This window comes from Tasmannia lanceolata, unplaced genomic scaffold (genome assembly GCF_043159265.1).
Source record: "Tasmannia lanceolata isolate RefF3 unplaced genomic scaffold, GAP_Taslan_0.1 ptg000013l, whole genome shotgun sequence".
Classification (NCBI taxonomy): domain Eukaryota; kingdom Viridiplantae; phylum Streptophyta; class Magnoliopsida; order Canellales; family Winteraceae; genus Tasmannia; species Tasmannia lanceolata.
In genome coordinates, this window is record NW_027518690.1 from 13,093,869 (window position 1) to 13,109,700 (window position 15,832).

The 15,832-nt window shown below is 41.6% G+C and overlaps 1 protein-coding gene across 1 annotated transcript; it reads right to left on the reverse strand.

Annotated features, from left to right (window-relative positions):
- Nucleotides 1-8,312: 8,312 nt before the first annotated feature.
- On the reverse strand, nucleotides 8,313-10,368 carry LOC143891437 (uncharacterized). Its single transcript, XM_077396007.1, has 2 exons — nucleotides 8,667-10,368; nucleotides 8,313-8,584 (listed from the first exon to the last, which is right to left on the reverse strand). The coding sequence occupies exons 1-2, from the start codon at nucleotides 10,208-10,210 to the stop codon at nucleotides 8,548-8,550; spliced, it is 1,581 nt and encodes a 526-aa protein (XP_077252122.1). The 5' UTR covers nucleotides 10,211-10,368; the 3' UTR covers nucleotides 8,313-8,547.
- Nucleotides 10,369-15,832: the final 5,464 nt, after the last annotated feature.

Consider the following 15,832-nt stretch of genomic DNA (forward strand, 5'->3'; position numbering starts at 1 on the left):
CGACATAGTCGGCGGAAACCACCCCCTCTCGCCGGAATTCAGTTTCCTCCCCTACAGGAAGGTAATTTTCAAATATTTCTTCTAGGGTTTAGTTTATTTTGGGTTTTTTTTTAGGGGTTGGATCTCACACACTTTCAACAATGTATGTTGCTCTACATTGCTCTCTGAAGCTCTTTTAAGTGCCTCTTGACAAGTGTGTGAAACGGATATGCATTAGTATGTAATTTTTAAGGCTTTGAAATGGTTTCGAAGGGGTTTCATTTGGAGGGTTTCGGAATTTTGAGGGTTTCAATGGGCTGGAACTATTAATTGTTAGGAAGAAAATATCTTGATATAGGGTTTGTAGGTTTTGAAATGTTGGGCATTGATTTTTGGTTTGAAAGGGTTTGATTTAGGGCTTTAAATGGTTTCAATGATCTCATTTAGGGTTTCAATGGGTTTTAACGGTTTAGGGTTTGTTGTAGGGTTTTTCAATGCTTTAATTTAGGGTTTCAATGGTTTCAGTGGTTTGAATGGGTTAATTTAGGGTTTGGTTTCAATGGTTTGAAAGGGTTTCATTTAGGGTTTGAAACAGCATCTTGGGATTGAAAGGGTTTCATGTAGGGTTTCATTATTTTCATTTTGGGTTTCAAAGTATTTCAATGGTTTAGGGTAAAATTTAGGGTTGATTTAGGATTTCAATAGTTGTCAATGGTTTGAGTTAGGGTTTTAGTTGGGGTTTGAATTCTTTCATTTAGGGTTTCAATGCTTGCAATGGTTTAAGGGGTTTCAGTTAGGATTTCAATGGGTTTCAATGGTTTGAAAAGGTTTCATTTAGGTTTTCAATGGTTTCGGCATATTTCATGTTGGATTTCACTCTAGTTCATAGGGTTTCATTTAAGGTTTGAAAATGTTTCAATGGTTTATGGTTGCATTTATGGTTTCATTTATGCTCTGTATGGTTGCCGGGTTATTTTTGTTCCTGGGAGTTATGTGGGAGAAAAAAATACCTTGGGAGATAGGTCAGAAAAAAAAGTCGTAGAAGTATCCTGGTAAAATAAAAATCCCATGTTTGGTTATGTGGGAGAAAAAAATAGCCTGGGAGATATGGTGGGAAAAAAATAACCTTTGTTTGGTTGGTTGAACTGTTGGGTAGAAAAAAATTCTTCTGAAGCTTATTATTGATTCCTGAGTTTATTTTAGTTCCTGAGGTTATGTTGGGATGGGATGAAAAGGCAATCATTACAAAAGTGGGATTAAAAAATTCACCCCAGAAGTAAACATTACAAGAGTGGGATTAAAATAAACCTAGTGCTAAAAGGCAACCAAACATGGGATGGGACCAAAATTTAACTAACTCTCCCACATAACTCCCACGAGCCAAAAAAAACCCGGCAACCAAACAGAGCATTAGGGTTTCAATGGTTGCATTGGGGTTTGAAAGGGTTTTATTTAGGGCTTATGAAATTGGAACCAGTATTCCATGGAAGTTGGATCCATGGAACCAAATATTAGAAAGTTGGAAGCAGTATTCGATGGATCCTCTATCTAGTAATATTGGTTCCAACTGTGTAATTTAAGGTTCCCTGGATGCGCTAATCAGTAATCTGTTCCAACAGTCTAATATGTGGTTCCAACTGTCGAAATTGTTGTTCGAAAGGGTTTCATTTGACTTGGTATTTCAGCATTTTTGATTTTCGGTGTGAAAGGGTTTCATTCAATGCGTTTCATTCACTTGGGGTTTCAATGGTTTTGAGTGGTTTTAATGGTATGCATGGATCTTCTCTGCGGTAAAGAGTGGTTTTGTTTGAAGTTTGTAAATGTTTTTAAATTCAAGTATCTATATAGTGTTCCATGTATGTAATAATAATTAAATGTGGTTTGAAGTGTGTTATACTGCATCGTACTTTGGTGAATGGAATAATAGTGTGTTTGAAGTTTGTTTCCGTTCAACTATCTTGTCCTGGTTTCTGCAGAGAAGAAGTGGAAGTGGTTCCCTTTTTCGTATTTGCAACCCCCTAAAAGCGTAAGCCAAAACCCCAATATAGAGATCATGCCGCGCACAAAGAACGCGAAGAAGACTGCCACTGTGCCCCAACGCTCTTCCAGCCGCAAACGGAAAGGGAAGGCTGTCCGTGAGCCCTCCCCTCCCTCACCTTCCTCCGAGGAAGCCGAATATATGGGCGAAGGAGAGGAGGATGTCGAGGTCGGCTCCGTAAAGGCGGCATCCTCCGTCCGTCGTATAGAAAGGAAAGGCATATTGCGAGGTAGGAAAATCGTCTTTGAAGATCTTGCCGCATATGATGTTCGATCCCTTTTTGTGGCCTTTGGATGGGTCAATTTTCTCGGAGTACATTGCGATTCATACCCGACTCTTGTGAAACAATTCTATGCCAATTATAGAGTCGACGAAGATTATAAGTTCTTCCAGTCCACAGTCAATAATAAAACCTTTCGCATGACCATGGAGAAGTTTTGTGAAGTCGCCTCTCTTCCCACCATAGGCGACGAGAGTTTCTTTTGGCCCGGTACCATGGATGACTTTGATCGTTATATGGTTGATCATGTCACTGTTTATGGGGAGCTTGGTTGCAGACCCCCACCTAATGACGGGTCAACCAACGTGTCCTACAATTCCCTTAGCCGTAGGTGCAAAGTCCTACACAAGATTCTGATCAGCAATATCACGCCTCGCGGAAGTAATAGTGACATGGTCCGGCCTTTTGAGGCGTTTATTATGTATCGACTTCTAAAGGGCCAGCCCCTTCACCTTGGCTATATCATACTTAGCTTCATGGAGGACACCAGGACAAAGGCCTTGGCTAGTCTACCATTTGGGATGCTTCTGACACGTATCTTCCAACATGAGAAGCTGATCGAAGGTAGCGAAGAACGCGTTCGTCCTTCTAATCCAATGAATCGTACAACTATAAAGGCAATGCGACTTGATGACCAGAGGCCCGCTCCACCACCTCGTCCGCAGGCTCAGCGTGTATCGGCAGAGGAGCTCGTTGCACATCGTCAGTACTTTGACGAGAAGTTTGCTGCGCTTTCTCAGCTCCTTGCATCTCATCGTGAGGACCATGTCGCGACACAGCAGGCTGTGAGCGCCCTACGCACCGAGGTCTCCACCCTCCGGCAGGAGTATGGGACGTCATTCAGCTCCCTCACTGAGCAGGTTTCTTCACTCAGCGAGTTCGTCCGCCGCCTTCTGCCCCCAGATCATTAGGTTGTTGCTGCCGATGAGAACTGTACATGATCCCTATGCAGTTATTTACTTTTTGGTTTACTTTTTTTGGCATGTATATGGATGGTATGTTATTATGGTTGATATTATGGATTAATGGATGGTAGGTATGTTATATTTGGGTTTGATATGTTATTATGGATGGATGAATGGATGATATGTTATTATGGTTGTTCAATTTCTCTGTCTTGGATGACTGGTATGTTTTCATGGTTGTTATGAATAGCAATGGTCCTACTAATCCAATGAATGGTACAACTCTAAAGTGACTTGGGGATATTTGTGAGGCCTTTATGGATAATTTTGATTCTGTTTACCTGTGCATGGGACTAACACTGTGTTTCAAGTGGTTGTCGCTGCTTTGTACAGATTGTGTTTAACTTAAGGATACAAAGGTTCCCATTTCTTTCGTTGCGGGTTCGTCATGGTGATTAACTTCTCCATTTCCATTTGCATCTCCTTAACTTTCTACCTCAACTGTTTCCTAATAGCTTTTTTTGCAGGCCAAATATGTCTTCTCTAGATGCTGTCCTTCCCGCTTCCAGGAGTCCTTCAAAACGTTCCGGTTACATGATGCGCATAAGAATTTGATAAATGAGACCCCATTCAGAGATTTGGTACTACACAAGAACCTCGAGGATGTGGAGTTGCGCAAGAGGATTTTGTCGACATTGGTGAGAAAGTGGGATCCGAAGCGGAAAGCATTTAGATAGGGGAGCATTGTAGTTGCTTTTCTAGTTAGTGATGTAGCCAAAATATTAGGCTTAACTATGAGAGGGGAGAGGGTGCAACTAGATTGGGATAGCATCACAACGGTGGATGGTTGGAGGTTTGGGCTTCCAACAGCCACCTTCGAAGAGGTCGTAAATGTTATTCATGCGGAAATGGATTCAAATGAAGAAGAGTCGATAAAGTCCACAGTGAAACATTTGATATTGTTATTTTGCAGTACTGTCTTGTTCGCACAGAGGGATCACAAGGCATGTTCTTGCCTGTTCCCTTATATTGATATGGGGACTATAGGAGATGTTGCGTGGGCTTATCTCGTTCATGAATTCTTGGTCCTGTCCTTAAACTCACATGCTGCACTTGGTGGGAAGGGGCATATATTGGGTTGCTCTATCATTTTACAGGTAATTTTCCATTCATGCCTTATAGTTACTTGTTTCTAAATTATTAGGAGTGCGTAAATAATGTAGCCGCATTTCAGGTATGGGTATTTGAGCATACCACGTTCTGGGTACCTGATTACCCTGATGCTTATCCACGTCTATTTAAGTGGAACGGTGAGGATACGAAGAAGACGGAGCATAGAAAGTTGATTGACCGTGTTCGTGATGGGATGGTAAAACCAACTGAGGTGAGAGATTAATGTTAATTGGTCGTTGTATGTATGTCTTGCGTGTTGTTTTATTACATTCGTATTTGTAATAATAAAAATATGACATTTATTTCAGGTGGTTCTGATGGTTAAAACTATGGCGAGAGAGGAAGCCCTACTGCTCGGCCAGGTTGAGGCCGACGTTGTTAGTGCTGTAGAGGCTTCAGTGGGGGATTCGATTGGGGCAATTGCGCCTACAGTGGGGGATGCGATCGGGCCAATTGTGGCATGTAAGGGGAGAGAACGAAGAAGGAGAGGGATGAAAGTAAGAGAGGGACTTCTGAATGCGATCGGGCCAATTGTGGCATGTAAGGGGAGAGAACGAAGAAGGAGAGGGATGAAAGTAAGAGAGGGACTTATGAAAGAAGTAGAGGAATCTGCATCTCATAGTTCTTCGTTGGAGACGATAGAGAAACTTGAACGTGAAGTGAGGGAGCTAAAAAGTGAAGTGGGGGAGCTAAAAAGTGAAGTGATGGAGCTAAAAAGTGAAGTGAGGGAGCTAAAAAGTGAAGTGGAGGAGCTAAAAAGTGAGTTCAGTCAGTTGAAAGGGACAGATTCATTGAAGAAGAAAGATGTACAGTTATCGGGTGAGGAGGAGAAGGTAGTGAAGGATAAAAAGAAATATAGTCGAAGAAAGAAGAAGCAAACAAATGATGATGAAGAAATGGATAAAACAGGACATATTGAAAAGAAAGATGGGGACGTTGGGATAGGGAGTGATAAGGGACGTTCGGAGGGTGGATTAGTAGAAGATCCGAAGACGATGGATATTGTAGAGTTTGGGTATGATGTTGGGAAAGATGTGGTTGTTGATCGAAAAGACGAGATCTATATTAATAGTCAAATTACAGAGGATGACCGAGAGGCTGCAGCTAATATAGTTGCTATCTTGCTTGACACTCCCGAAATGAAGAGTAAACAATGGAGCATTGAAAATAATGTAAAGCAACGTCGAAGGCGAACAAGACCTAGTAGAGCAATGAGATCGCCATATTACATAGGCCAGCGGAAATTCAAGGATGCTCTTGCCAAAGTCACCGGGCCTGCAGCGACCAAGGTGGATGCATTGGCAGCGCTACAACCTTGGTAAATTCCTTATAACTTAGATTGTGTTGGAAAGCCCGTTTCATTTTTTGGAACTCTATCTTCTCCGATCAAATTCATAGATAGGTTGTTTCAGTAGAATGATCTGAGCTAAGGTCCATAGAGGGAGATGACTTTTTACTGGATTTGCAGTGACAAAGTCATTCAAAGTGATGGGTACTACATGTGTAAAGAAGACTTGCTTCTACTAAGCGATCGTAGAGGGTGGTTATCATCTCCGGTAAGATTTTATGTTATTTCTTAGATATGGTTCATTGAGTAACGTAAAGAGTGAGCGCACATTTCTTATTAAGTTCCTTCTCGTTGACCAATGGTCTGTTTTGTAGATCGTTAATGTATATACAGACTACTTGAACTCGCGGGACGAATGTTTGTGAAAAGAACAAAAGGGAGCATGCATTTCCCTGACTACCCATCTAGCTGTGAGATTCAAGTGACTTACATTACAAGTAATGATTTCTATATTTGAAGCTGCCGGCAATTATAACATTTCTTTTCGTGGTTGCAGCAACTTATAATAACCGATAGATGTGAAAATCCCGAAGTATGTTCCCGATTCGTACAGCGTCTAGAGCATATCTCAGTTAAAGAGCTAAGAAAAGTACTCATTCCAGTCAACATAGATTTGGTTCATTGGGTTCTTCTACTCTTGGATATGGGTCAGTGTACCTTCGCTCTTTACGACTCGCTAGTCGCTCGCACGGATCCTACAAGGGTGCAACCCCTTGTGAGTACTACCCTAAGTCCAATTTCGTAAGCCAAATATTAATTTCTGCTGACTACCTGCATAACGTACTGAATTATTGATTTGTAGGTTGATTACCTTGTTGAATGGTTCAAAAGGGTGAAAGACATTGATATCAGTGCATTCCCCATTGATGAAGTCGTTGTTCGGCCCATACAAAATAACGGGTGATGTAACTTCCAATTACTTGAGTTAGGGAAATCTACGTAAACGATTAATTCTAATTCTTATTGTTGCATATTCTTCATGTTTTGCAGCTACGATTGTGGGCTATTCGTTTTGAAAGAGATGGAATACCTCAGCCGTGACGCTACTTTGGATTTCACGCAGAAAGATATTACAGCTATGCGAACTTCTCTATTTTCTGAAATGTTAAATGGGGTGTATGGGAAAGTATCCATTTAACTTTTGGGAGGAACTGATGTTGTAACTTTATAGCAGGCACTCAGGTGTAAGTAATTTTGGGACAGTGAGGTATGGATTGCCTCTGGAAACCAATTTTTGACTCTTTTGTAATTTTGAAATCTCATTGTGGGTACCAAACTAATTCATCTGATTCATCCGTTTAAAACAGTTGTGGAAATTTGTTAAAAAAAAATTTTTATTGCACTCCATTCTGTTACATGTGGGATGTGATAAGCTAGTTGGTTGTTACGAACCCAAATCCATTCCCAATGTGATTGGTTTTCTTAGAGCGAAGATCAACCTCTTCTCCCATGTCGAGGGATGAGTCAGCCCTCCTTTCTACTGAAATACACAATTCTTGGGTAAATTTCATCATCGATTTGAAAAATGGAAGATTACAAGGTATTTATATCAAATAAAACCACTTAAGAGCTAAGGGACCTAATCTTATAACCGTTCTAAAGATAGGATCAACTAACATTTATAACTCCACTGACAATTCAAAGCAACATGAGATCATTCGGGAGTCCGATTGGACCGTCGGAATACCGATTCGGATGTCCGACGATGCATTCGGACTCCCGAATAATGGCCAGTGATACCCAAAAAGTACTGGACATCCTTCGGGAGTCCGATTGGACCTTCGGAATTCCGAAGAGGAAGTCCGACGATGCATTCGGACTCCCGAATGATGGCCAGTGATACCCAAAAAGTACTGGACATCCTTCGGGAGTCCGATTGTACCTTCGGAATTCCGAAGCGGAAGTCCGACGATGCATTCAGACTCCCGAATGATGGCCAGTGATACCCAAAAAGTACTGGACATCCTTCGGGAGTCCGATTGGACATTCGGAATTCCGAATCGGGAGTCGACGATGTATTCGGACTCCCGAATTATGCCCAGTAGATACCATAAACTACTGGAGATCCTTTAGGAGTCCGAAGGAACTATCGGACTTCCGATTCCGAATTCCGACGACGCATTTGGACTCCCGAATGATGCCCAGTTGGAACAAAAAAGTATTGGACATCCCTGGTGATGCCCAGATTGGATGGCAATTCTACTTGCATGAATTCGGGAGTCCGAATTAATCGTCGGACTTCCGGATAAGACTTCCGAAGGTTGTTTCGGACTCCCAAATAAACCCAGATTGGAGACCAACTCTATACACAGAGTGAGAAAGAGAGAGAGGATAGAGAGATAGAGACATAGAGAGAGGTCAACATAAACATGGCAATAACGAAACAAAAGTGTTGAAGCAGTTGTTCGAATATGAACAGGGTGTATCCAATAGCAATTAAAATTGTGGTTCCAGACAAAATTATTCAACCAGGTGTTCCAAAATTGTGGTTCCAAAAAATGTACAGTTTCGGGCAAGTAGTAGATACAACAACGTATAAATTGAACAATTTTCGTGTGAGTAAGTATCATGTGTAGTAACAAGGTTCCCAAAATCATTGCCACTTTTTACAATTTTCGTCTGAGTAAGTATCATGTGTAGTAACAAGGTTCCCAAAATCATTGCCACTTTTTACAATTTTCGTCTGAGTAAGTATCATGTGTAGTAACAAGGTTCCCAAAATCATTGCCACTTTTTACAATTTTCGTCTGAGTAAGTATCATGTGTAGTAACAAGGTTCCCAAAATCATTGCCACTTTGTACAGAAAAACCAACAACTCCATCCCTAAGTAAAGAAAGGAGGTGCGAAGGACACTCCGGACCTACAAGAGAAAGTTGGTACAATCAATAACAATTATGGGTTTAATATGAAAATCATATCGAGTGCGTAATAATGAAACATACCTGTTCTGTGTAGGTGCGGATGGACCGATGGGAGTCATATTTAACTGACGATTTACGAGAGGAGGATTTTTACACGTTCTTTTGTTATGTCCAGGTTCTCCACATGATTTGCAGTTGTGATGTTTTCCAAATTGCAGCCCTCTCTCTATTCGTACTTTTTTGGGTCGTCCGGGCTGTCGTCTTACTCGCGGTGGCAATAGTACTACTAAATCATTGGATGGCTCGGGCCATTGTGTTCGATCTAAAGTTGGATGAATCACCTCCTCATACGTACTCCGATATGTTGAAGCCAAAAACCAATCCTGGCAGTATTTATATCGGTCAAGCTTATTTAATCCCATAGCTGCTATGGCATGCCCACACGGCAATCCCATCGTTTGGAAAAGACCACACGTACATGTTTTCTTCTCTAAATCCACACTATCCGTATGAGTGGATGAGAGCACTTCATATTCATTCCAACTACACGCGCGGGGTAGAAACTTACTGCCAAACGAACATGATCTGTCCAACCACTTTTCTGCTCTATGAGTTAAATGCGTTTTCCATGTAGCCGCAGCTTTCCGGCGAAACTGGAAGAAGTCTTGTACTTTCCATCTAGTGTGATCAACTAGAGCAGCAATCGGCAACTCCCTTGCGCCCTTCAATACGTTGTTGAAGCACTCTGCTGCATTAGTGGTGAGCACATTCCACCTGGCCCCTTTAAAATGTACATTAGCCCAATTTTCTTTAGGAATCTCAGATATCCATTTCTCTGCTTTTTCATTCTTTGCTTTTATGAGTTCCATCGCCTCCTTATGGTCACTCTCCCTTAAGGCATATGCCGCTCTCGAAAATAGTTTACAAAGTTTTTGACTCTTAAAGGTCTTCAACAGATTGGCATTGAGGTGACGAATACAGTAGCTATGGTATGATCCCGGTAATGCTTCAGCAACAGCTCTAACCAGACCCTTCATTCGATCGGAGGAAATCGTAAATTCATTGTTGTTTTTTTCTATTGGCATCACTCTCTGGCGGAGTAAAAGAAGAAACCATAGCCAACTGTCAAAGTTCTCGTTCTCAACCACAGCAAAAGCTAACGGAAATAATCCACCATCACCATCTAGAGTTGTCGCAGCTAATAAGATTCCTTTATATTTCCCCCACAAATATGTCCCATCAATTAGTATCAGGGGTCTAACTGTGCGACTGAACGCACGGATGCTGGGGCCGAATGACCAAAATAAACGACCAAATGTGTTATCTCCACTAGCCCATAGCTGCCGGGTTCGGTATACACGCATAATGGTGCCGGGATTACATCTCTCCATCTCCTGAGCATATGCAGGAAGGATGCGGTAAGAAGCCTCCGCATTTCCACACATAATTTCGTGTATAATGACCTTCGCATTGAAAGCCTTCGTATAGCTTAAGGTTATACTCCACTTATCCTTGACGTATGCTCTTATCAAACTAGGTGTCACGTCTCCTGGACGGGGAAATAACCCTAGGCAGGTTTCAGCTGCCCAAGATGTTGTGGCAAGGGGATGATCATTACCACTCATCGTACTTGAGCATGTATGCTCTGGCACAAACCTGTTCACCCTGACAGAATCCAGGTAATTTGTCCCAGTAATTCTGAAAGGACAACTTCCATTCTTGCATCTAACAGCATACTTTGTAGGTTTTGAGTCTACTGGGACGAATACAAAACGCCTATCAATTGCATACTTTCTAACTTTGTTCTTAAATACTTTAAAATTCGGGAAGATTCCCCCCACCTTGAACTCCTCAAGTCCTATTCTCCCCACATTTAATTCATCCACAACCATTTCATCTACTTCCATCGGCTCCCTTGTATAAGTATTACCGAACGGGTCGCCGATAATGTTATGTACACCATCCTGGTCTCCGATAATGTTATCTACACCATCCTCGTCCCCGATAATGTTATCTAAACTATCCTGATCATCTACACCATCCTGCTCTACACCTTGGCTGTCATCGTCCTCATCAAAGTCGTCATTGTCCTCATCAAAGTCCTCATTACCATCCTCGCAAATGGCATCATTAACATGCATATCACTATGAAAATCCCTACTGAACCGTGCATCGTGCCTGTATGGTAAGGAAAGGACTAGGTTAGAATGAAATTCAATGAGAGAAAAATATAACCTCCCAACTAAATATAATTTCTTTAATTTATTACATGGAAGTGCTCTTATGTTCAGTTGTATCTTCCTCTGTCTCATTAAAAATTGGATCCTCATAATCTTCATCCAAGTCTACTGAATATCTGCCAACCCGATCAACAATTAGAGTAACAATAATGGAATCATAAATTCATCAATGGAATCACAATTCAATACACGGATAGTACCTATTGTTGGTATGTCCTTCGCCATGTCGTCTTCGTTTGCTGGGAGCTTCAGCTGCAATAGGTGTTGCTGACACTGCACGAACGGAATTATTTTTGGGACTCAAAGCAGGTTCGATTGGAGTAGAAGCTTCATAATGTTCATTTATCTGAACTACATTTCTGAGCAATGAAAATTTCCACATGAGATAATATTCTAATGGAATGAGAATTTAAAGAATGCCAAAGTCCAGCTGAGTTAATATTTTACCTCTTCATGGGTGCAGATATAATTTCTCCAACTCTGTACTCTTTACGTATGTACAAGCTGATAGAATTAAAGAGGCTACTCTCAAAAACCATCATCACCATACCTAGGTCATGATCATTTCGAATGTCGCATAACACGATTTGATATGGATCCATGACATATCGACATTTTATAGATAATGACACACGACATCCAGTGGTCCCAATCCTTTGGTGAATTAGAGACTGAAATTCCAGAAAATTTATATGGCGATTCACAGTTAAACACATTTTCGTCCCGCCAATATATTCGAATGATACTTCATCCTTCAAGTACCCATCAACGTGTAACATAAAAGAAGCCCTGTTTTCCACCATTTTTGCACACCCTGTTTCGATCAGAACCATTATTAGTACACTTATCATATTAATTGGACCAAAACATAACTATTACACTTTTCGAACCACATTGTATAAGCCGAAACCACTACGGAACCACATTTTCTATGGCAGAACCATTACGACACCACATTTTTCACACCGAAACTATTAGGGAATCACATTTTTCACAACGGGACCAGTAGGTAACCACATTTTATAAGCCGAAACCAGTAGGGAACCACATTTTCTACGTCGGAACCATTACGGAAACACATTTTGCACCCCGAAACCATTAGGGAACCACATTTTTCACCCCGCAACCACTAGGGAAGCACATTTTATAAGCCGAAACCACTACGGAACCACATTTTCTAAGGCGGAACCATTACGGAACCACATTTTACACCCGAAACCATTAGGGAACCACATTTTACACCCCGAAACCATTAGGGAACCACATTTTTCACAACGGAACCAGTAGGTAAGCACATTTTATAAGCCGAAACCACTACGGAACCACATTTTCTATGGCAGAACCATTACGAAACCACATTTTTCACACCGAAACCATTAGGGAACCACATTTTTCACATAGGAACCAGTAGGTAACCACATTTTATAAGCCGAAACCACTAGGGAACCACATTTTCTATGGCGGAACCATTACGGAACCACATTTTATACCTCGATCCCATTAGGGAACCACATTTTTCAACCCGGAACAAATAGGGATGCCCATTTTATAAGCCGAAACCACTACGGAACCACATTTTCTACGTCGGAACCATTACTGAAACACATTTTGCACCCCGAAACCATTAGGGAACCACATTTTTCACCCCGCAACCACTAGGGGACCACATTTTCTAAGGCGGAACCATTACAGAACCACATTTTACACCCCGAAACCATTACGGAACCACATTTTACACCCCGAAACCATTAGGGAACCACATTTTTCACAACGGAACCAGTAGGTAAGCACATTTTCTAAGCCGAAACCACTACGGAACCACTTTTTCTACGTCGAAACCATTACAGAACCACATTTTTCACCCTGAAACCATGGGAACCACATTTTTCACAACGGAACCACTAGGTAACCAAATTTTATAAGCCGAAACCACTAGGGAACCACCTTTTCTATGGCGGAACCATTACGGAACCACATTTTAGACCTCGAAACCATTAGGGAAAAACATTTTTCAACTCTACACCAGTGGGATGCCCATTTTATAAGCCGACACCACTACGGAACCACATTTTCTACTTCGGAACCATTACGGAAACACATTTTTCACAACGAAACCATTAGGGAACCACATTTTTCACCCCGCAACCACTAGGGAAGCACATTTTATAAGCCGAAACCACTACGGAACCACATTTTCTATGGCGGAACCATTACGGAACCACATTTTATACCTCGAAAACATTAGGGAACCACATTTTTCAACCCGAGACCACTAGGGAACCACATTTTTCACCCCGAAACCATTAGGGAACCACATTTTTTAGAATGGAACTAGTAGGGAACAACATTTAATAAGCCGAAACCAATACGGAACCACTTTTTCTACGTCGGAACCATTACCGAACTACATTTTTCACCATTAGGGAACCACAGTTTTCACCCCGGAACCACTAGGGAACCACATTTTATAAGCCGAAACCACTGCGGAACCACATTTTCTATGGCGGAACCATTACATAACTACATTTTTCACCGCGAAACCATTAGGGAACCATAGTTTTCACCCCGGATTCACTAGGGAACCACATTTTATAAGTTGAAACCAGTACGGAACCACATTTTCTACTTCGGAACCATTACAGAACTACATTTTTCACCCCGAAACCATTAGGGAACCACAGTTTTCACCCCATTAGGGAACCACATTTTATACCTCGAACCCATTAGGGAACCACATTTTTCAACCGGAACCAGTACGGAACCACATTGTATAAGCCGAAACCACTACGGAACCACATTTTCTAAGGCGGAACCATTACGGAACCACATTTTTCACAACGGAACCAGTAGGGAACCACATTTTATAACCCGAAACCACTACGGAACCACATTTTCTAAGGCGGAACCATTACGGAACCACATTTTTCACCTCGAAACCATTACGGAACCACATTTTTCACAACGGAACCAGTAGGGAACCACATTTTATAACCCGAAACCACTACGGAACCACATTTTCTATGGCGGAACCATTACGGAACCACATTTTTCACCCCGAAACCAATAGGGAACCACATTTTTCACAACGGAACCAGTAGGGAACCACATTTTATAAGCCGAAACCAATACGAAATCACATTTTCTACGTCGGAACCATTACAGAACTACATTTTTCACCCCGAAACCATTAGGGAACCACAGTTTTCACCCCGGAACCACTAGGGAACCACATTTTATAAGCCGAAACCAGTACGGAACCACATTTTCTTCGTCGGAACCATTACGGAACCACATTTTTCACCCTGAAACCATTACTGAACCACCTTCTTCACCTCGGAACCCAGAAGGATGCCCATTTTATAAGCCGAAACCACTACGGAACCACATTTTCTACGTCGGAACCATTACAGACATTTTTCACCCCGAAACCATTAGGGAACCACATTTTTCACCCCGCAACCACTAGGGAACACATTGTATAAGCCGAAACCACTACGGAACCACATTTTCTATGACGGAACCATTACAGAACCACATTTTATACCTCGAAACCATTAGAGAACCACATTTTTCAACACGGAACCACTAGGGAACCACATTTTATAACCCGAAACTACTACGGAACCACATTTTCTACGGCGGAACCATTACGGAACCACATTTTTCACCCCGAAACCATTAGGGAACCACATTTTTCACAACGGAACCAGTAAGGAACCACATTTTATAACCCGAAACCACTACGGAACCACATTTTCTACGTCGGAACCATTACCGAACCACATTTTCTACGTCGGAACCATGATGGAACACACTGTCTCCAACTTTGTCCAAAGCGAACGTGCAGATGTTTCATTAGACACATGATGGAACACACTGTCAACTAACCATTGCCTAATATGTCCAACAACCTTTCTATTCAATTTTTGCCAATCCTTATCAGACATGCCAGTTGGCTTGGCCTTATCACCTTCAATGGGTTCATGCAAATCCTTACAAAATAGAATATCCTCCATCTTTGGTTTCCAAATCATCCAATTTGATCCAGTCAACTTTATCATAGTTCCTGAAGAACTCTCCATCTCAATCCACACAGACAACTATGCTTCCAAACAACCACGGCTTTGATACCACTTGTTGGGTTTTTTGCCAAAGAAAACCCACTTAAATTACGAAGCAAATAAATATGTGGATAAAAGAACACTAAACAATCAAGAGAGTAATCACACAAGAGAACACAAAGATTTACGTGGAAAACCCTCTAACGAAGAGGGAAAAACCACGGGGCGAAACCGACGAAATATCCACTAATCAAATAAGTAATACAACGTCTCTTTCTCAAGTTCTCACCCGAAACTTGAGACCATACAAGAAATAAGAGATATAAAAGGTTACCTCGTTGCAAACAACGAAACCTACTTTCTCACAAAAAATTACCCACTTCGATCTTCAACTCGAAGAAGCCCAAATCCTAACGAAGTCTCCGTGCAACGAGAGGATTCAACGGTGCGGTGAAAAGCTTCAAGAAGAAACGCTAAAAAAAACTGGGTTTTGATTCCGCACAAAACCTCCAAAAAGAGCACCCAAGAAAAACCCTTGTTGTCTTTTTCTTCTTCTTCTTCTCTTCCCTCTCTCTTTCTTTCTTCCTTTTAACGTTTTTGCTAAAACGTCAACACCCACCAACAGCCCCTTTTTTTCCCTTTTTGGGTTTTCTCAAAAACCCTCACACACACACGGCCACACATCCCCCACCGACTCTCTCACTTTGCCTTTATAATTGGGAAACATGGGTATCCTCTTTTAATCGGATATGTGACGTGAGAGGTTTCGAGACTGTTAAACATGGTTCCAAGTGTTTCAGATCCAACCCCTCCACAAGAAAATGAAAAAATTGAAACTCTAACTGTATAGATTTCAAAAATACCTTCTCAGGATTGCACCACAATTTCCGACGAGAAGGGGAAGAATTCCGGCGGCAAAGGGACTGATTCCGGCGACAAATATGTG